Here is a 21,958-nt window from a genome sequence, read left to right as displayed (position 1 = left end):
AATGGCGACGAATGATAGAAAACGATTTGAGCCGGGATGATTTTTGAATTGTATTGAGGGTGATAAAAAAGGTAGAAGGCCAAGAAGAGAACTAATTACTGATTCCTGATGAAGTCATTTTGAAGTAAAGCTATCGTGATTTATTACTAAAATTCCTAGATTGATGCTAGAACTACGATTTGCCTTTGACGGGATTACTTCAATCACACCACACACACACACACACAAAAAGAAGGCTGTGCAAAATCATGAAAATCGGTTCGGACCTAAGAGATCCGTGTTTGTGCGGGGGGCCTCCGAAGGACCCAACAGAAATCTGACGATTATTGATGGCCGTGATATTGAGAAAATAACCAAACCAAACACATATGCGAAAAAGCAACGGATAAACCAAACCAAATAAAGAAAATGAATAGGAAAGACCAACATATACGTGGTTCGGCTTACAGCGGTAAGCCTACTCCACGGGCAAGCAAATGAGAGACGATTCCATTACGTGAAGAGAACGATATTCCGAAGAGCTACAATAGTGACAAACAAACAAAGCCCTCACAAAAAGACTCACAAATCCCAAAATACAAGTTAATTCTCTCACCAAATTAAAAGCCCAATTGGAATCTCTCACCAAATTCAGACTCTCTCATCAAGTCTCACAAAACCCCTAGGGTTTAAACCAAGAGACACAGACTGAATATTGTTCCACAAAGGTGACCGGATGTCACACATAAACAGTTGATTCTTACGAAATCGTACAGTTTCAGCCAAAAAGAATCACTAAAACAAATGATCTTCCAAATGGCCTATTACCAAAAAAGACAACCGCGGGGGGGGGGGGGGGGGGGGGGGGGGGGGGGTGAATAGGGTTGCTAATTAAAATTGCCAATAAAAATAATCTCTAACAATTTTTTAATCGAAACAATATGAGCAAGTAAAAGAGAGAGTTAGAGAGATAGAACCCGATTATAGTGGTTCGGTCCAGATTTGTCCACGGTCCACTTCCACTAATCTCCAAAAAGATTACAAGTAGTAAATATTGCGGGTGCTTACAACAACCGTACACCTCTAGCTTTCCCAAGGAGCTAGTACAACCGTAAGAGTTTTCTCCGGAAGCTCTTGAAAACAATAACACCCAAATTCAATGCAGATTTGGTCTTCTAAGCTTTCGAGTGTTTAACTCAAACACTCCCTTAGGATTTACAAGTTTGTGAAGAAAGTATAAAAGATAATTGCTCACGACTTGTATAGATTTTCTCTCAAGGAAAATATGAAAGTGGAAGAACAAGGAGAATTATAGGCTTGATCTTTTGAGGATTTGCTCTTTGAAAGATGTAGAATGTTGTAGCTTGTCTCTTGGTGCTCATCAATGAATTCTTCATCCCTTATATAGTTATCCATCCACCTACTAGTCGTTCATAAAATATTGGAGCTGTTGGAGAGTTGATCAGAGGAAAATATAGCCGTTGGAACTTTACTGATCAGCAGAAATTACTCTGAACGGTCGTCTGGGTGGTGGACTAGGCTGTCGTCCAATTGTTCGTCCGGTGCCCTCTGGTTGACACACTTCTATGGTCTGTCAACCAACCTGTTAGTCGGTTCGTCAACCTATTCCTCAAAAATTCATCTAAATAGATTCGTTAGTTCATGTATGAACTCACTAAGTCTATATGGGAATAGTACATTAAATCAAAGAGACTTGTGCAATATTTTAGGGTCAAGGGAGTTTAGTTCAGAAATATTTTTGTGACAAGTAATTTGTATTTTGCCGAGGAATAAAAACACATCATCAAAAAATAAATAATCGTAATGCATATAATTTTTCAACATGGCCGAAGGCCTACAGAACCCATCATAGAAGGGGCAACCAGAAGCAGATGAAAATCAAACAGACAAACCCTAAGGTTCTGTAGATGAGACCCCCCTAGAGGCCTCTCAGAGGGATTCACTCACAGAAGTTCAAACCCTAATAAGAGGAAAGGCTATATTTATAGCCACAAATTGCTTCCTAAAGCTAGAATCCTTGCTAGATTATGTTTTCTTTGCATATAGAGTCCAAAACCAAAAAGAAAACTCCAAAACCAATCTTTAGAAGGTCCAAAATATAACCAAAATCGATTGAAACGTGCACGCTGGTCTGGACCAGCTTCGGACGAGACATGCTAAGAGCAAATCCTTCCTCCCCGGTGACCCCTAGTCCAGACCACCAAAACCTTGGTCTGGACCAAGCCTGCTACGAGCTCCCAAATCACATGTTGATCGCTTGTCCAGACCACCAAGGCCATGGTCTAAGCTACGGAAGCTGGGAAGACCAAAATCGAGTCGAATCCAACAAATCTCCACCTCAACGAGATATCCAAGTACCATACCAACAATGGCACACCAACCGAAATCCCACAATCCATACCTTTTGAATTTTGTCCGTGGAATAATAGTCCGGACACGGATTGAATAATTAGAAAACCGTGACTCACGGTTTTGGTCCACAGATTTTCATTACGAAACCGTGGATTAATCGAACCAGACCGTGAGATATTTATTTTATGTAAATTATATATATATATATATATATATATAGATACACACACACGGGACGGTTCCGGGGACATCTAAAAAAATATCTCAAATCTCAATTTCATAGTTTCCGATCAAATTTTTATGATCCAAACCATTCAATGTGTGTAGAATGTGATTTTAACGGTGCCCGCTAGAAATTAACAAAAAAAATGATCGGGAAAGGCTTGATTTGAGCAGTTTTTATTTGAACCGTTCAATAAAAAACTATTCGGAATTGTTCAGATCAAGCCCTTCCAGATCATTTTTTTGTTGATTTCTCGCGGGTACCCTTAAAATCACGTTCTGATCACATTGAGCAACTCGAATCATTGAAATTTGATCAGGAATTATGAGAAGTTTTTTTAGATATTTTTATAGATGTCACGAGAACCGCTCTGATATATATATATACTAGTGCATACCCGTGCCTGAAGGCACAGCTCGAACGATCGACACAAGCAAATAAACACTGGACTCATGCACAATATATCAACCCCTGTCCAACAAATTCAACTATGCAAACAATAATGACCCAAGCTTATTCATGAAATCGCCCGTGCCTAAAGGAATGACAGGGAGATGTTCGCGGAGATCAAAAGTATAGGCTAGTACTAAACTTCTGGAAACAATGTTCAATTTAAAGCCATCTAATTCATGAGTGTAGTAGTTAAAAGGATGTAAGGATTCAACTTGGCACATTGATCACGATGACGCATCACAATTTTGTACATGAATCAACCAACCTAAGATAGTTTCAATTCACGATTGAAGAAAGATAAACGACTAACATGAAACACCTACAAATTCCAATATAGAGAACACAATTAAATGAAAGGGTCAGCTTGACAAAGCTACAAAAGGGTCAATAAGCAACACCAAGTATTCTACTGTGACTAAAGCCTTAAGGTACATCTCCTCCCCATTTTGAAGCCAACAATTGATCCTACACGATTCTAGCTTTAAGGAACAAATAAATCCCCGAGGAACAATCTTGATAAGTTAACTACATCATGTAGCCACAATTTTACCTAAAAACACTTGCTCATATAGGAGAGACTCACACCATAAAGGTGACAATCATACCTTTTCTGCAAAGTATGTTGTTAAGTGTGAAGTACATTTGTTGTGGTTTGTTGTTGTTGTGTTGTTGCTCTTGTTACTCTTTGGTCTCAAATTTGGCTGTCACTTTTGCTGCATATGGACTTCCATATGGTGTCCTTTTCTGTTGCTGCTATTGGGCTCTTCCGTGCTCATTTCTACTGCTACTATTGTCTTCTTTGGTGGCAAGTTCTGATGCTATTCTTATCGCCTAGAGGTGTTTCAAGCTGCAATTTGAAGGTGTCAAATGGTTTTCTTCGGCTGCTGAAATTTCCATCAAAGGAATCTAACCAATCAGGTGGTGTACAAACAAAGGGACATGAGGATTAAAAAATCATCAATATCCGAAAAAACTCATGCATAACCGAGAAAGTCAATCATAATTCAAAATACATAAGAACAAACCCAAAATAATACATATTTTCCCAGTCTCTGAAAGCGTGTTAGTAAAACGCAGAATGCTCAGCACAATTCTACATCCTAAACCAATGATAGAGGCTTGTTATGATAGGGCCAAAATGAAAAACTACCCGAACAAAATTGCAATTTGGTAATTGGCTAACCATTGTCATCAAGAACTCTATAGCAGCGTATCCATTCCGTAGAGGATTGTGATATGAACTTCATTTCGGGGGTGAATTTAACCTCTCCTCTAGGAAAATTCAGGACTTGATACAGTGAGAGATTTCAGAAATATAGATAGCAAGACTTATAGTTAGTTACATACAATTGCACAATGTAAATCCTGAAAATTTGACATAAATATGGAGTCTCATGATTCTTTGACAAAGTAGGATGATTCCTGACAAATGTGGGTGTCTTTGTTCCCAGTCTACCTCAACCCATTTTTCCTCAAATATACCTACATTGCTCCACTTTCAGTTTCTCCACCTGCCCAATTGCCACCAACGAACCAAATGAGTTTGAAAACCATAAAATTTGACTTTTTTGCAACTTCAAAAACCTATTCAATTTAAAACTCGAGAACAAAACTCAAAATAACCATATGAAACCCATTTGTTTACCAGTGATGGTGGAAGAGTGGTTATCTTTGACCTCGGTTGTTCCCGCTACTTGGGTGAGCGCAAAGTTTGATCGGCCACAGTTGGCGGTAGAAGAAATCCCTTGGAGAGAGAACAACCATAACCTGTGAAGTACTCATACCTACGACAACATGAATCATGTAGGTAATCGGTGTTCTTTCGGTCTATGCCATGGGAATGAACAAACCCTAAACCCATACTTTTTTTTTAGTGAAAGATGTGAAGAAATACAAACCTTTTGGGGTGAAGAAGAACTACATGCCATCGATTCGAACCCTGAGAACCTCGAACGGTGGTGGTTCCAGGGGTGACTTGTCGCGCCGGTCGGTGGTGTTAGTGGTGTCCAATCGGGATCGCCAGAGAGGAGCGACTGGATTCGGTTTCCGAGGTCTTGCAGTGGTGTTGTAGGTAGGAGGGAGAGAGGGATGTGGTGGTGGTGGGTCGATCGAACAAAGAGAGAGGGAGGGAGAGGGAGACGGAAAGTGATTTTTCCCAAAAAGAAACAGAAAAAAAGGACAACGGGAGTTTGAAGGATGAGAATAACGGTGCGGGTAGGGTTTCCCACAAAAAGCCGTTTATGGTAACCCTTGGATGGATCAAGTATCTACCAAAATGCCATTGTAAAATGAAGGGTAGAGATTTATGGAAGGATAGGGATAAATCTTGAGCGTTGGTTATCTATTGAATTCAAACACAACTCTGTTTTATTATATATATATATATATATGTATATATATAAGTCCCTTACTAAGCTTACGTGCAGACCTCATAGATACCGATTGAATTTTGATGATTCAAACCGTTCAATGTGATCATAACGTGATTTTAAAGATACCTGTGAGAAATAAAAAAAAATATGTCCGGGCTTATTAATGTACTCCGTTGGATAAAACCGTAATTGATCCACGAGTAACAGATTGGATTGGAATTGAACCGTTCGACTTTTGGTTCGGACAGTTCGGACACGAATTTCATTTTGTAAAAATCGCAACTAATGGTTCGGTCCTTGGATTTCTAGGAAATTCGATCCGATCCGGACTGCAAACAGGCCTAACAAAAATACCAATCACACGGGGTATAGAGATTTACATGAAAAACCCTTAAATGGATGAAAACCATGGGAAGAAATCATGCACTAGAAATATTATTCTTACTCATCGAATCCTAAGAATAATTTCACGTCGAACCCACGTTCATTGTCCCTTGCATGATCACCAAATCTTGAATCCACAAGCCTTCCAAAAACGCTTTTTGAACTTCACAAAAGTCCTTCGTTCGAAGTTTGAACGTAGTTGATTGAAAGCAACTTGAAGATGACTTGATGCGGTGAAACTCCTTCATACCAACATGAGTGAACAGGACATTTAGTGCTCGACTGCTTGTCGCCCATTCATTTTTCTCAGTCTTTGGTGTACTTCGCACTTAGTTATGGAATGACGACTCCAGTTTCAGTTGGAGGTGTATATTTGACCTCACATGCAGTACTCTAGACATCCTCGTTGACAGCCTTTGAATAGGCTCCATCTTTTCCCTCCCATGATCGGAGTTTGATCTTTCTAGCGGCGAAGAGTTCGTTCTTTCTAGTGGTGAAGGTGTTACATGGTCTTGGGTAAAACTCGACCCCGAAAGCTAGCTATTGAAGTGAGTGAACCCTCACACTTATATACTTCATATTACTTTGGTTCTCAGACAATGTGGGCCTTTGTTTCACAGGAGGACAGTTTGAACTCAACTCCATTGCAAATCAAGGGTCCGCTTAGAACTCAACGATTCCACATTATAGGGACCCGCTCTGATACCGAATGAAATTCCAAGATTGATGCAAGGACTATTATTGGCCTTTGACTAGATTACTTCAATCACACAAGGATCAAAGATAAATCACGGGAAGGAATCATGTGGCCACTGGCTTTGAAGTTTGAACATAGGTGATAGAATACCTCTTGATGTCATGACTTGATTAGGTTTAGAGATCCATAGATCTTCACGTTTCTTCAAAATACACAAACCCTAGCACTCCCAGAAGTTTGGAGATGGAAATGAGAGCTCTGGGAAATGAATACAGCGCTCAGTACCGTAACTAATCCATTTTTATAGAGAAGCCACAACTTGACAATTTTGCTTGAGCGATGAAAAGTCACTCGAGCGAACTCATTTTCACTCAAGCAAAAGCATCCAGTAGACCTTGCTTGACATCTCGCCTCATGGTCTCTGGAACAAATTTTCCAGCTTCAATATTGCTTCAATGCTTTTCGAAAACACTGGACTAATGACTACCAGAATCGTATTCAATAAAAGTCAAATACAAATTCCTTTTCACAACCCTAGACAGACACTTTAGAAAGAAAGTAAAAGAACCATACAAGTCAATAAAAGGGAATACATGCAAATGCGTGTTTTGGTCAAGAACGAGCCAACCAAATGGGAGCTCGGCCTATAGAGCTTACGTTTACCATGCAGTTGAAGTCAGAACCTTGATTTATGAACTCAAGCTCTTAGTACCGTTCGTTGAAGTCTTCCCACTTACTGCTTCCCTTATTTACTGTTTTGTAACAGCGAAGTCCATGCTCTGGATGTTACTGGAGGAATCCCGGAGGAGCTGTGGTCTTTGACTTCCCTCACATATTTGTATGTCTACCCACTGACGTTTTAGTTTAAACAATGTTTCATTTTCCATGCCAGAAAAAAATGTTACGTTTTCTCTATGTGAACTATGACACTATCAAATTGAAACCTTCAAAATCGTGATGCTGATCGTCTCCATATATCTACATGTGTAATGCATCGTTGGATGAAAAAAAATTTAACTATGTCATTCAAAATTCTCTCTCATCTCACAATGGTTTACTAAGTTTCTTCCATATTTTGCAGGAACTTGGGCAAAAATTACCTGACTGGTCCCCTGTCTTCATCCATTGCCAATCTAACTCAAATGAAGTGGCTGTAATCCACCTTATTTTTTATTTAACATTGTTTGCAGGTCGTTAATATTTTACCCATGTCTAGCTTAACTCCTTTAACGGTCTGACACCTCATTTAATTGTTTTCAGGTACCTGGCGTATAATGCATTATCGGGGGAGGTTCCAAAGGAACTTGGAAAACTAACTAATCTCACAGTTTTGTATGTTATTCTTGTGTCCACAACTGTGTCATTTACGTAACATATTGTAATTTGGATTTTTTTTATATCTAAATCAGTTGTTTGCTGCAGTGGCATTGAGTTCCTTATTCCATTGAAATTTGGAGTCACTCGTACGTGTAACTGAAAGATGAGCCTATTTTCTGATGTTGTTAACTTGGTAATTTGCAGAAGCATTTGCATTAATAACTTCTCAGGCTCTCTCCCATCAGAACTGGGGAATTTGGTAAAATTAGAGGATCTGTAAGTGCTGAGACATTCCCTAATCTATTTTCTCTCTTCTTGTTTTTTGTTGAGTAAAAAGGGTGAGGAGGGGGTGACGGGGCATAGCAACTCTCTCTTGGGAGTGACCACAAGGACTCCAGACCTACGGCGGGCCCTGGAAGGGACCAAAGAGCCATAACAACTACCGCCCCACCAAGGGCTAGTGGACTACTACCGGGCTTCGCATGAGGACCAAGTTCGAGTGGGGGTTGTTAGCACGTTTCGAACTGGTGACCTCCTAACCAAAAATCAGTAGACCCGGTTATAGGAATTAAACCAAACCAAGTTCCTAACAGAGAAACTTTAATAATTTTGGTTTTTTAATACAGTTAATAAAACTGAAGCTCTTTATATACTAGTTCGTGGCGGACTGGCTGCTATGAATTCTATGTGGAGTAGCTGGCACATATTCTAGTTTCTCTCCCTCTCCACAACTATTTTGCAATGAAGGAACCCTGATGTGTTCTCAAGTTTCACATATTCTATAAGGCTGGCATTGCATGCAAAAAGTTCAAGCATCATACTAACATAATTCTCCGCCTTGACAGCTACTTCTACAGTTCTGGAGTTAGTGGAGCTATTCCATCTACATTTGCTGCTCTACAAAGCCTCACAACAGTGTAAGAGCTTTCTGGCTCATCCTTTGTCTTATCTGGTGAACTTGAGCATGTTTTTAATACTAGTAATTGTTTTTGTGATCAAGAAAGAATTTTTTTTTGAGGGTTTCAGGTGGGGTTCGGATAATGAACTCACAGGGAGCATACCTGAATTCATAGGGAACTTGTCAGAACTTAGAGAACTGTAAGCAATATGTTTGCCGTATCCTCTTTATTTCGACCATCGTACCTTGATCATTGCTTTACTTAAAACTAGATAACAATGTTTGGTAACCGAGGTGCTTTTTTAATTGAAGTATTGATACTTCATTCAGTAACCTCTATTATATGTAATCAGTGAATTTACGTAGTTAGTTCATCTGTAGGAGGTTTCAAGGAAACGCCTTTGAAGGTGGAATACCATCAACATTTTCCAACTTGACCTCGTTGATGGACTTGTGGGTGTTAACTCTTTCTACATCTTTTCTTCATGTTTAGCATATGAATGATGTTCACTTCTCTTCTATAACATACTGCCTTATTATATAGGAGAATAAGCGATTTATCTAAAGGAAGCTCTTCACTGGCATTTCTGAAAGATATGACGTCTCTGGAGACCTTGTAAGGCAACACTGTTTTAGTTGACAATCAATATTGATATATTTTCGTCTTTATGATCCTCCATTATTGTTTACAAACTTAACGTAACTAAGTGGTTTCTCACCTGGCAGAATTCTGAGGAATAACAATATTTCTGGTACAATCCCCTCCAATATTGGTGATTTTCAGAGTTTGTCTCAACTGTAAGTTATAGCTGCTAAATTTGCATCGGCTTCCATATGTTTCAACCTAAAAGTTTGGCAGTTGATAATCACGTTGATGAGGATGGGTCAACATCTCTCTATTAAGTAAATGTAAACGTCTAGTTTTTAACGTTTTACAGCAAACTTGTAACAACCATGTTCTGTCTAATTCTCAGGGATTTGAGCTTTAACATTTTAACTGGACCAATTCCAGATTCTCTCTTCCATTTGGGACTCTCTTACTTGTAATAAACATTCTCCTTTTGATAAACAAGCTGTGCAATGTTTTTTTCGAAAAGCATTTTAGAAAATATGAATGTTTATGAGTTGAACTAGTTCCTGTATGTTCAGGTTTCTTGGGAATAATAAATTGACTGGAATGCTTCCCGCACAAAAGAGTCCTCTTCTGCAGATGTAAGTCAGTATTACATTTATGGTCATTATGTACGTAGAGTTCCTAGAATGTCATTGTTAGATTATTTCAGAAGCATAACCCACTACTGTACAGTCATAATATTTGATTACTTATTAAATTGTATAGGTTCAATTTTGGGCGACTCGTTATAGAGTAAATTATTTATAACTTTAAGGGCGCATCGTTTATAACTTTAGACATAAAAAGGAAACAAGTAGGATTGCCAATATGTCCATCATTTGTTGCTTGGAAAAAATTTCATGTTAATGCGCATCTTGCTACTATGTTTTGGTGTATGAGGAGACATGGATACACAAATATGAGAACCTGTATCGTAAAGAAGCGTTTGGCCATTTACCAAAAAAAAAAAGAAGTGTTTGGGAAATGAAAACTTGATTCATGCAGTCATGGTAGTATACTGATATGTAAGCTGATGACGAAATCTGAGGCTTCAGCGGTCAAATGTAAGACTGAACAATTTATCGGTTCTCAGTAAAACGAAAATCTCAACTAAGCATCCCCATTATGTCGTTGCTTGCAGAGATGTGTCATACAATCAATTATCGGTGGAACTTCCATCTTGGGCAAAGAACAGGTGATTCTCTCTGTGCTGTATGTTTTTAATGGTATTCTGTGGTCTATGAACATTTAGTGATGCAAAAAGAAAGTTGTGTCATTTCCTATATACAATTTGAGTGTTGAACAGCATGATGATAGTGCTGTTTAATGCACGAGTTTGTTAATTTTAGAGAATGTATGATCCTAAATGTTAACAGAAAACAGATATTTTTCAAGTTGTTCTGATATGATATTTTTCAAGTTGTTCTCTGTAGTGGGACCGGACTCTAGATGAAACTGGCTGCCATCTGTTTTTCACTTTCAAAACCATAGATGAAAATTTTGCTATGTGATTTGTGCAAATTGATTGTTAGAGGTGCAGCAAATGGGGCCTAAGTGAGAAGTTAACTAGAGAACTTTGGAAGCATTTTTTCACGGCAACTGCAGAGATATAGAATTGCCATGGTGTGAGATTTTGAACCTCCTCCAGAATCCTGATAAAAACAGCTCACACATGTCCTTTAAAACAAGTCCTGGAGTAATTATACTTGAAAGCTTAAACATTGATTAGTTATACTCCATGCTCATGTTCTTTGTTTCCACAAGATGTTGCTAACTCTACCTGATGAATCATTCAACTTCAATTGCGTTAGTTATGTGGCAAATTCAACTTGCACTAATCTATATCCATTCTTCTTCTGCATACAGTGTTCTGGCTACAGGATTGGATTGTATTCAAGAGAACTTTCCTTGCCTTGGGGGTATTCCCAGTTCTCGTAAGTGTAAGTGCTATTTAGAACCTCCCCTTACCCGTGATTCTGAGACGGGACACATAAATTCTATGATGCGGGAAAGAGGATCTTTGAGTTTAGTGTTCTTTGAATCATCAAATCCTTTTAATAATTCTAAAAGTAGGTCAACTTAGACCGGAAACTGTTAGCTGACTTGGTACACAATGCTGGGCCCTTTTCCTAATTGTTCAAGCTTTTGGAATTGGTGACTTGATGGTATTAGAGCTTCAGTTCGTAGAGGTCCTAAGTCAATCCAAGTCTCGTAACTTCTGTTCATTCCATTGTTTTATGTTACCATGCACTCTCTGTGTGTGCATCTGTCCACCTTATTCGGTGTTGCTTTGATTGCCTCTTGATATGTGGGAATGGGGTCGTACATGGTGGGGTGTTACATAGTTTGATATTTGCATGTTAGGATTTTGGTTTACTGTGTACTGTTGTGTATGTGGTCATGCAAAATCCTTTCATGCGGTTAATGTCAAAACTTCACATGTAAAATGCAGCGAAGTCAAGTTTGTCTTCATAAAGTGTAAATTCCCACTTCTAGAAGTTCAGTAAACCCATAAGATGCATCACATGATCAAGGAGATGTGGCTGTTTTTTCTTTTTTTCTGGTGCACCTTTTTGAACTCTAATCTGATGAATTTCTCTTCCCCGATGGTTTGCAGATTCCGACTTTGCGATTAATTGTGGTGGTCCAGTGATAACATCATCTAGTAGTCAGATTGTATATGAGTGGGATAACGACGTTCTTGGTCCAGCTACTTATTATGAGGCTAGTACAAAAAGGTGGGCAGTAAGTAATGTTGGGCAGTTCAACGGTACAAAGGCTGCCCAGTATACGAGTGTCTATTCATCTCAGGTCATAACTAATTCGGACTCGAGGCTGTTCCACACAGCACGGATATCACCGGGATCACTAAGATATTTTGGGCTGGGACTTGAGAATGGTAATTACACTGTGACTCTCTATTTTGCAGAGACAGAATTCTTAAATTCCCCATCTTGGAAAAGTCTTGGAAGGCGTGTTTTTGATATATACATTCAGGTCAGTGCCGCGCTATCACAATTGGTTTTTTTTTGATAGTCCTCATCTTTTTTTTGAAAGAAAAAATAACTACAAGCTAGGAATAAAAGCAGGAGCTCTAGGAGCAATCTGCCAAGAACAGCATAGGGCCAAATTTAAGGGGGTCAGCTTTACATTGGAGAAATTGGACCCCTTAATTCGAATATCAAATGTAATTTTCTGGAGAGAGAAGATTGGGGTCTTTGAATCCCCTGAAAATCATGCAATTCCTTTCTTCCCAAATATAGTAGACCATAGCTGCCCAAGTCATTTTCCTAATGGTGTTCGTGAAAAGATTTTCCAAAGAACTTCCCTACTGTGGCCACATAGTCCTTTCAAATGGGCGGCTAAAGAAAAGGTGGTACATGTCTTCATTATGTAGATTACAGAGAAAACATATAGGGAAGATTCGCATGCCCCAGCTGATGATTTTATCTTTTGGTCTGTTATTTTCGTAACAAAAATATAATTTATAAAATAAGGAAATAGCTATTATTCCGAAGAATAGGGGTTAAGTTTGAGATCGGGAAGTAAAATGATACGTTATTGTACTTCCAATCAATGTCTAACTTAATTCAAAAAGCAAATGGAAGTTGGATTTTGATTTGAGTAAACTAAAACTAACTAGAAAGTGATTAAGTTTTGGAAACTGATGAGAGAAAAGGGACTAGGGTTTCGATTCAACCTCCCCTTGCATTATAATTGTGGCGAAGTCAAGGGTTTCATTCAACTTGTAACTAGACCACAGATAGGGTAACAATTCCTATCATTAATCCCCGAAAGACTATCTCAACATGGCATGGATCGTCTCATTGGATTTAACCAACGGCACAACCCGTCTCACTTTGTATAATCTATCTCAAAGCTTATCACGAAATAATGAAAACGATCGTACAACGGTGCTTGATATCATGAATACAAACACAAAAGATAAATCAGAAAAATAGTGACTTTTATAAAAACTATAAATAATCCAAAGTCATGTAATTAATTGTTAAATTAAAACCGGCCCTTGAAATCTAAACTATCATACTTACTTGGAGAAGCATCCTCGTTGCCCGAGCAATAGTGTTTAGCCGATCATGGAGTTTTTCCCTCTGCCGCAGCCGCGGCACTTATGCGTGTGAAAAAGATCCCCCGGAGTCCGGTTGCTGTCCCTTTTTATATTCATCCCATTCCCCAGTTTTCTAACTAAGAGAATAACCTTCCTTTTTGTCTTGATTCTATTGCCTTCACCAATTGTAATTTAATGCCCCTTAACATGCATCCACCAATCATCTTCCAAATAATTTTCTCTCGTGCAAGCTCAAACCATATGTTCTTTAATTAATTGGTGGAGCATTGGGCCCACCATTAAGAAATATTTTAGACCACTTAACCGGCAACTTCACAAGCCTGAATTATCGGTTCAACTTCTGGACCATCTTTCCACTAATAAATCGAAGGCCAAATTGGTTGGACTATCACTATTTGTTCGCTCTTCACATTTAACTCCTCAATTTAGCTCCGAATGTCATCCAACAGCTCCGCAGATCCTGAAACGAGCAAAACGAGTATCAAGCCCCAAGTAGTGTGCAAAATGGATATAACAAGCCTAAGTTAAGGTGCGTAAATCGGTGTATTTGCTCATAGCATCCTTAGGCCATCCAAGGAATGAAAAGATGTCGAGGAATGGACATGGAGTACCAGATTAGGTGATGCCAGTGTATTGTAGGTTGGTGCATTCTGATAGCATATCAAGTATATGCAACCCTAATGGTAGAATGTGAAGAGATTGTCCATGGAACTTTATCAAGTCTAGCATAGTTAGGATGGAAATGTGGAAGACGAGCCTTGGTAAAGGCCAAGTCCGTTGAGTGATATAAACAAGATTTGTACACTTCAGCATCAGTACGGATACCTGATGAAGGGCCAAAATATATGCTTAGGGGCCCTTGAGGCAGCCAATTGTCGTGCCAGAGGAATGTGCTATTCCCATCACCAATAATATGCTTGATAAAGGGTCTAGCAATAGCCCTGAAGGCTAAGAATTTTTCTCCATGTCCATGAACAGCTAGAAGAAACTTCTAGTTCTAGAGTCCAGAAACTCTTTCTTTGAATAAGATGCTTATAGCACCACTTAACCCATAGATAATTATGATGAGAGCAAATATATCACAGCTGTCATAGGAAGTATGCATGATTCCATTCCTTAATCCCTCTTAAACCAAGTCCTCCTTTTTTAGGCGAGCAAACATTAACCAAGCAGCTTTGTTAGAGTGCGAATATGCTTCAGTACCAGTCCGTAGGAAGTTTCTGAAGAGCTTCTCAATATTCAAGCAAACTGAGTTGGGAAGAACAACATGCATGGTCAAGGAAACTTGTATACGAAAAAGGACTGACTTTATGAGTTGCAATCTTCCAGCGTATTATAAAGGACTTATTGGCCCGACTTCTGATTTTATCCTGGATTTTAGAAATGAGACCTTTGCAATCTGCCATAAAGAGTTTTGAGGATAATAGGGGGACATCCAAATATCTAACTGGAAGTGTACCCATTTGGAAGCCCAACAGAGAACACATGATCTCCTTGTCCTAATTTTACATGGCTAAAAATACACCCTACTCTTGATCTTGTTAGGCTGCAGACCAGAGTATTAACAACTTGAAAAGACTGATTGTTGGTGTAGCACAGAATAAACAAGTCATTGGCAAACATATGTGAGTAATCCCTAGTTCTTTCAACGGGGGGTGGTATGAGAACTACCCTGAATTAATGTGAATTTGGAAGCTCTTGGAAAAGAATTCCATGACCAAGGTGAATAGGTATGGGGAGAGGGGTGTTACACTGTTTTGGGTAGAACTCATCTCCAAAAGTTAGCTATTGAGTGAGGGAGCCCTCGCGCTTATATACTTTATGTTACTTTGGTACCGAGGCTATGTGGTACTTTGCGTCATACCCTCCTTCAAGCACAACATGCTCACTCAGCAGCACTTGCTATGTGTAGGTCCGAGACACGCACCCTATCCATTTTTGGTACCTAGCATTGATACTACAATAAACCATAAAGATCACAGTTATTGGCGGCGATTGTAAGTTTTCCATCACGCTCCTGCTACCGTGATAGATCTGGGTGTGATTTGTAAGTTTTCCATCACCCAGATCCATCAGATCTTTTGACAATCAAATGAAGTGACAGCAGATCTTTTGCCAATCAAAATTAGTTGTTGGTCACCAAAAGATTTTCTTGGGGCAAAAATTTTTGTTTTAGCTAGTAAATTTAGTAGACAATAGTGTTTTTTGTTGTAGTGTTCACTTTGTATTTTATGAAAATTATCACAACCTGCAAATTGTAACATTATAGACAAACTTTAGATTTTTTTTTAAAAACTAACTATTTCACATGAATTTTGTGTTTATATTGAATTTCAATTTCAATGGTGGCTTCTCAATTGGGTTTTGATACTTTTCAGATAAGGTTAAGCCATAATAATATAATTTCTTTTTTACCTAATGTGTCAAACGTATACTTGGAAGACATCCGAAATAACTAAATTTCACTATTACAATAAACCATAAAGATCACGGCTCGCCCATGTGAAAATTGGGTACTAGTGGAATAATCCACCCGTCGTCGAAGAAACAACTGGGCACTGGTGGAACCCAGTTGTGGGATTTGCCTTCTCTCTCTCTCTCTCTCTCTCTCTCTCTCTTTGGGTGTGAAGATAAAGATGAAACATAAAGATTTTTTGGGATGAGTGTAATTAGGGTTTATCTTCTTACCTTTTGTAAAAAAGAAAAAAAAGAACTTTTCAAAGTTCTTAAATGACATCATTTTTCTCACATAACTTTTCAAAGTCTGCCTAAATGAGTACCATTCCACCCACGTGAAAATTCAGACTGCGCGCCTAAGTGGATAGGCTTTTTATCTCGCCGCAAGAGTGAGATCATTTATCTCACTTTTTTCCGCGCTAAAGCTTTTTTTCACGTTACAAGGATGAGGTCATTTCTCTTTTATCTCGCCACAAGAGCGAGATCTTTTATCTCATTTTTTTTCCACCAAAAATCTTTTATCACGCCACAAGGGTGAGGTCTTTTCTCTTTTTTATCATGCCCATAAGGGTGGGTGAGGTCTTTTCTCTTTTTTATCACGTCCATAAGAGCGAGATCTTTTATCTCTCTTTTTTCCGCCCTAAAATCTTTTATCACGCCGCAAGAGTGAGGTTGTTTTTCTTTTATCTCACCGCAAGAGCAAGGTCTTTTATTTCTCGCTAAAACCCACTTTTTATCTCAGCTTTGGACTTAAACTGAGATAAAAAAAATTTAAGCACCATTTTTTATCACGATTTCACTAAAAACCGTGATCTTTGTAAATCTGCTTAGTGTGATGCATATCTATTATTGTAGTAGTGTTATATACCATAGTACACGGTTTTGGACAGAATTCAACACCAAAAACTAGCTACTGAAGTGAGGGTGCCCTAACACTTATATTATTCATACTATTACTTTGGTACCCTGTGAGACTTCGCTTCACAAGGGGATCCCCTTAAGTTGTTACTATTTTTTTGTTTCTTAAGTTATCAACCTCTTCATTATAGGGGAATTTGGTTCGGAAAGATTTCGACATAAAAAAGGAGGCCGGTGGGGTATCTTTCAAAGCTGTTCAGATTGATTTCCGAGCTCAGATATCAAAAAACTACCTTGAAATCCATCTATTTTGGGCTGGTAAAGGGACTTGTTGTATACCTATTGAAGGTACATATGGACCTTCTATTTCAGCAATCAGTGCTGTCCAAGGTAATATGTTTTGTAAATATTTGATGCAAGTTTAAAAATGTTAGTTCCAATTTTCTTATGACTAAGATTTTCTACAGATTTCATTCCCACTGTTGGTAAAAACCCTACATCCGGCAAAAAGAGTAAGACTGGTATGATTTTGGAGATTGTTGTTCCTGTTGGAGTTGTAAGCTTTCTATCTTTCCTTGCGCTCTATTGGTTTGTCCTTTGCCGAAAAGGGCCGAGATGGGACGACGATGAAGGTAAAAATGATGACGATGAAGGTAAAAATACGCAGAAAAATAGTATGCCGAGTGTGTTATTGGGCTATGACTTTTGTTGTCCTGTGTGTGGTTCTGCTATTGTTTATTTGTAATGTTGTTTTAGATGTATGGGTCCTATGCTAGTTATTTTTGTGTTCTTAGTAGCGTTAGGATTGCTAAATGCTTTCTGTGTGATTCGTGGCGTGTTCAGACATGATGGAGGTATGTGTAAATGTTCTCTTAAACACTCCCCTTTCTAGCCAACCAGCAATCCTATTATAAAATAGCTCATCCCTCCCCTTTCTTTCTCACCAGTGACTACCTTAAATCCTCAGGTTTTCTTTGTCGAATGAGGGAAAAAAAGTAAACCCATAGTCGAAGAAACACATTTTGGCACTGCCCTTAGTGTCCTGCCCAAAATTAGTATGTTGTAATAACCACGGTCTTACATCATCTGCTACTCCCTATGTCTCATTTTTTTTGTCCACTTTGACTTTAATAGGCGAAAGTACATAAACACCCCATCAACTATCATTTTTTCTCACGAAGACCCCCTCACATTTAAGAGCGTCCATACAGACCCCCTCAACTAATATCCGTTACCCAAGTGACACCCTTCCGTCTCTAAACCGTTTGCGATGAACCCCCTCATCCATAAATTGGACAAAATACCCTTATTGCATTACATATATACACCCCCTCTAACCCTTCTCTTTCTTCTCTCTACAAACAGCCTCTAATCAAAACCCAAAATCAGCAAACAGGTCTTAAACTTTGGTTCTTATTTATATATATATATATATATATATATATATATAAACACTTCATCTCAACCATTAAAATCAATTATTGGATTAAAACTTAAAAGAACATTATTCTCTTCCCCATCTCAATCACATGTAATCTCTCCCTCTCCATTTAAGCTATTCTCTCTCTATACCCTAACCGACTAACCACTGGTTCCGGTGACCTTTTTCCTCTCTCCTCCAATACATATACACACTCTCTCTAAAGAAAAGTTTTAAAAAATAGAGATGGGAAAAGCAACGTAGCAGCTGCGTCCGATCTACTGCCACCACCATTCTCCTCGACTTCTCTTTTCCCACACCTCTCTCCTTTCCCTCATGTTCTTCCCTTCTCATTTCTTATCAGCAAAAGAACCACCGCGGCACCGGCCGCCGTCGCACCACGGTTTTGAGCTATTTTTTATGGTTACATATAGAAAGTTCTCTTTAAAATGATTGATGTAAGGAAAAAAGAAATTGTATAAAACGAAATAAAAAAAACAAATAGAACAACGACTGATAGACTAAAGGTATAATATAAATGCTAAGGGGTCTTCGTGGAACAAAGTGATAATTGAGGGGGTGTTTATGTACTTTTGCCTTATAAAAAAAGGGTATCTTAGTCATTTCCTCCATTCCGTTAACAGAGTTAGCATTTTTTCCATTTTTAGTAATTGAGGGGGTCTGTATGGACGCATTTAAATGTGATGGGGTCTTCATGAGAAAAAGTGATAGTTGAGGGGGTGTTTATGTACTTTTGCCGACTTTTAATTGTCATAAAATATTGTATAGTTTTAAAGACTAATGGATCAAAAGCTACACAATACCCCTTTAATTTACACCTTACTATTTGAGTTAAAGTAATCATTTTCCAAAGGTAGGAGGGTAACTTTTGGAACATTGAGCTTTTATTGGTGTAATGATTATGTTCCTTAAAACGTTCTATTCTAAATTGGTTAAACAAATTGGGATGGAGGGAGTAACAATGTGCTACAGAATGATATTGATCATCCTTTAAGCGTAATAGATACGTAAGTTGAGTATTAATTTCCTTGCATATTCACAAACACTGGTTTTAACTGTACTTGCAGATCTCCTAGGGATGGATGTTAGGCCCTACACTATTAGTTATGCAGAACTAAAGGTTGCAACAGAAGATTTTAATCCTGCAAACAAACTTGGGGAGGGAGGCTTTGGACCCGTTTTTAAGGTAAACATCCTTCTAATAAAAGACAGGCTGTCCTGGAACAACTTCATATTGCTTTTATGAAATAGCACCCATCGACGGACTCCCTTGAATATTGCCACTTCACCTCTGCTTTTCCCTTTTGTATATGGATGGCAGCAATACGCTTGTACCATCACATTTTTGCAGTGCTTTTCGTTAAAATAAGACCATGGAAAATACAAACCCTGCTGTTCTAGATTACTTGCTTAGAACAACAATTTATTGGTCCATACCATTTTTGCTTTTCATCAGATCAAAAACCATGGTTTGGACTACACAATATTTCTCAAAATTTTAAAATTTTCATATTCTCCAGGGAACACTTAATGATGGGAGGGTTATTGCTGTCAAGCAACTGTCTGTGGCCTCCCGCCAAGGAAAGGATCAATTTGTTGCAGAGATTGCTACAACATCTGCTGTTCAACACCGAAATCTTGTGAAATTGTACGGATGTTGCAGTGAGGGGAACAAACGACTGATTGTGTATGAGTATCTTGAAAACAAGAGTCTTGATCAAGCATTGTTTGGTACAGGACATCACCTTTATTATCAATGCAAATTATAGATCTTGAATATGGTGAATAAGTGAAAAGTTTAACTGTTTGGCATTTGTCAAGCAGGGAAGACAAGTTTGTTTCTTAACTGGCCCATCCGCTTTGATATATGCTTGGGTGTAGCAAAGGGTCTAGCTTATCTTCATGTGGAATCTCGGCTTCGCATTGTGCACAGGGATGTTAAGGCAAGCAATATTCTTCTTGACTCTGACCTCAACCCCAAAGTTTCTGATTTTGGTTTGGCCAAACTTTTTGATGACAAGAAGACCCACATCAGTACCCGTGTTGCAGGGACATTGTAAGATTCTCCGCAGTCAATTTCCATGTATTCTTCAATGTTATTGGTTTCAATATTCTATTTTGGTACTGTTTGTAGCTGAAGTATTAACTTACATGTGATATGAAATTTCAATGGTTATTGATGCAGAGGGTATCTTGCACCTGAGTATGCTTTGCTTGGGCAACTTACAGAAAAGGCCGATGTGTTTGGCTTTGGTGTTGTAGCTTTGGAGATTGTCAGTGGAAGGCCAAATACTGACTCGAGCTTGGAAGAAGAAAAGATCTATCTCCTTAAATGGGTATGTTTCACTTTCTTTTAGGCACTCATTAGTTGTTGATCCTTCGAAAAGTTCCAAATGGCTGCATATTCGGTTGTGGGCATAGTTTGTTTTGACTGTGGTTACTGATTTGGCTACATCTTTTTATAATTCTTTAAAAAGAAGGAAGGATTATTCTATCTTGGAAACTTTAGGATGTTTCGCTTGAGCATCATTAGAAACAAGATAAGTTGTTCAAATACTACACAAAGAAACTTATAAATCCCTTGTATCTCTGAAACTGAATTCTAGTATTCTTGGTGTTAAAACGTGCATTAATGCCAATGAATATCTAATTCACTCATCCTCTCACCTAGCCCATAATGGGTGCTTCCCACTCTGGTTACATGATTCTATGACATTCCTTTCTTCCCTCCTTTTTAGGCCTGGCATGTGCATGAAACCAACCGTGAAGTTGAGCTAGTGGATGCTAGATTGTTAGAATTTGACGAGGAAGAAGTAAAACGAGTTATACAAGTAGCTCTTTTGTGCACCCAGATATCTCCACAACAACGCCCCTCCATGCCGCGTGTAGTGGCGATGCTTTCAGGAGACATTGAAGTTAGTGCAGTTACTTCACGGCCTGGATATTTGACTGACTGGAACTCAGACACATCCAGTTTTATGACTACGGATATTCCAAGTGCAGAAGACGTACATAGCCAATTCAGTTCATCAACGAGTCGGATACTCTAAGTGCAACGAACATAGCCAATTCCGTTCATCAATGAGTGCAAGCATGGCAGCAAATCCAGGGTTAGAGATTTTCAACGTAATAAATGGGTTTCTATTTGGGATTTTTTGAAAAAAAAATTCTTTTTTGTATTTTGATAGATTTTTGTGAAATTTTGCAACACCTTTAATCTAAATCAACTTTGCAAATAATAACAAACGTGTGTACTTGTTTGACATTTAGAACTTCATGTTCTTAGGATTGAAAGTAGATGTGGCAATTTGTGTACAGTAATATGGGGGTTTCATCTAAATCCATCCATTTATAATTAGCTCAAACCCACCCACATTTAAATATGAGTTGTAATTGGGCCAACTTAATAAACCCACTTATTTTATGGGTTTAGATGGGTTGGAACTAAAAGATCCACTCGCCGTTATTTTTAATTTGCTCCCACTCAACTCAATTGATTTCCACAACTAAACTCTCGTTATTTTTAATCACTACTCTCTCTCTCTCTTTCTCTCTCTCTCTCTCTCTCTCTCTCTCTCTCTCTCTCTCTCTCTCTCTCTCTCTCTCTCTCTCTCATTTTGGACTGTGTTTGTTGGAGAGAGTAAAATTCTACGAATTGGGGGATGGTGCTGCTCGTAGCACCGTGCTGCGCACCTTTGAACCGTCGGATCATGCATCTGACGGCTCGAATCTCATATCGGCAATGAACGACTCTCAATCGTTAGTTGCCGATATGAGATCCGAGTAGTCGAATGCACGATCTG

General features: G+C 38.6%; 1 protein-coding gene across 1 annotated transcript in view; it reads left to right on the top strand.

Annotated features, from left to right (window-relative positions):
- Positions 1 to 21,520, top strand: part of LOC131299809 (probable LRR receptor-like serine/threonine-protein kinase At1g56140) — a 28,055-nt gene extending 6,535 nt beyond the window's left edge. The window contains exons 3-23 of the mRNA XM_058325383.1: positions 7,248 to 7,319; positions 7,563 to 7,634; positions 7,742 to 7,813; positions 8,003 to 8,074; positions 8,644 to 8,715; positions 8,825 to 8,896; positions 9,078 to 9,149; positions 9,241 to 9,312; positions 9,423 to 9,494; positions 9,671 to 9,739; positions 9,846 to 9,908; positions 10,355 to 10,504; positions 11,176 to 11,249; positions 11,927 to 12,306; positions 16,906 to 17,104; positions 17,182 to 17,346; positions 19,223 to 19,341; positions 19,676 to 19,886; positions 19,980 to 20,211; positions 20,341 to 20,491; positions 20,894 to 21,520. Coding sequence (XP_058181366.1) covers positions 7,248 to 7,319; positions 7,563 to 7,634; positions 7,742 to 7,813; positions 8,003 to 8,074; positions 8,644 to 8,715; positions 8,825 to 8,896; positions 9,078 to 9,149; positions 9,241 to 9,312; positions 9,423 to 9,494; positions 9,671 to 9,739; positions 9,846 to 9,908; positions 10,355 to 10,504; positions 11,176 to 11,249; positions 11,927 to 12,306; positions 16,906 to 17,104; positions 17,182 to 17,346; positions 19,223 to 19,341; positions 19,676 to 19,886; positions 19,980 to 20,211; positions 20,341 to 20,491; positions 20,894 to 21,205 — 2,773 coding nt within the window. The 3' untranslated portion in view covers positions 21,206 to 21,520. The remainder of the gene's footprint in view (positions 1 to 7,247; positions 7,320 to 7,562; positions 7,635 to 7,741; positions 7,814 to 8,002; positions 8,075 to 8,643; positions 8,716 to 8,824; positions 8,897 to 9,077; positions 9,150 to 9,240; positions 9,313 to 9,422; positions 9,495 to 9,670; positions 9,740 to 9,845; positions 9,909 to 10,354; positions 10,505 to 11,175; positions 11,250 to 11,926; positions 12,307 to 16,905; positions 17,105 to 17,181; positions 17,347 to 19,222; positions 19,342 to 19,675; positions 19,887 to 19,979; positions 20,212 to 20,340; positions 20,492 to 20,893) is intronic.
- The last annotated feature ends 438 nt before the right edge of the window (positions 21,521 to 21,958 follow it).

The sequence above is a fragment of the Rhododendron vialii genome, chromosome 9a, assembly GCF_030253575.1.
Source record: "Rhododendron vialii isolate Sample 1 chromosome 9a, ASM3025357v1".
NCBI classification, from domain to species: Eukaryota; Viridiplantae; Streptophyta; class Magnoliopsida; order Ericales; family Ericaceae; genus Rhododendron; species Rhododendron vialii.
The sequence above is the reverse complement of the archived record's forward strand: the minus strand, read 5'-3'. Positions and strand labels throughout refer to the sequence as shown.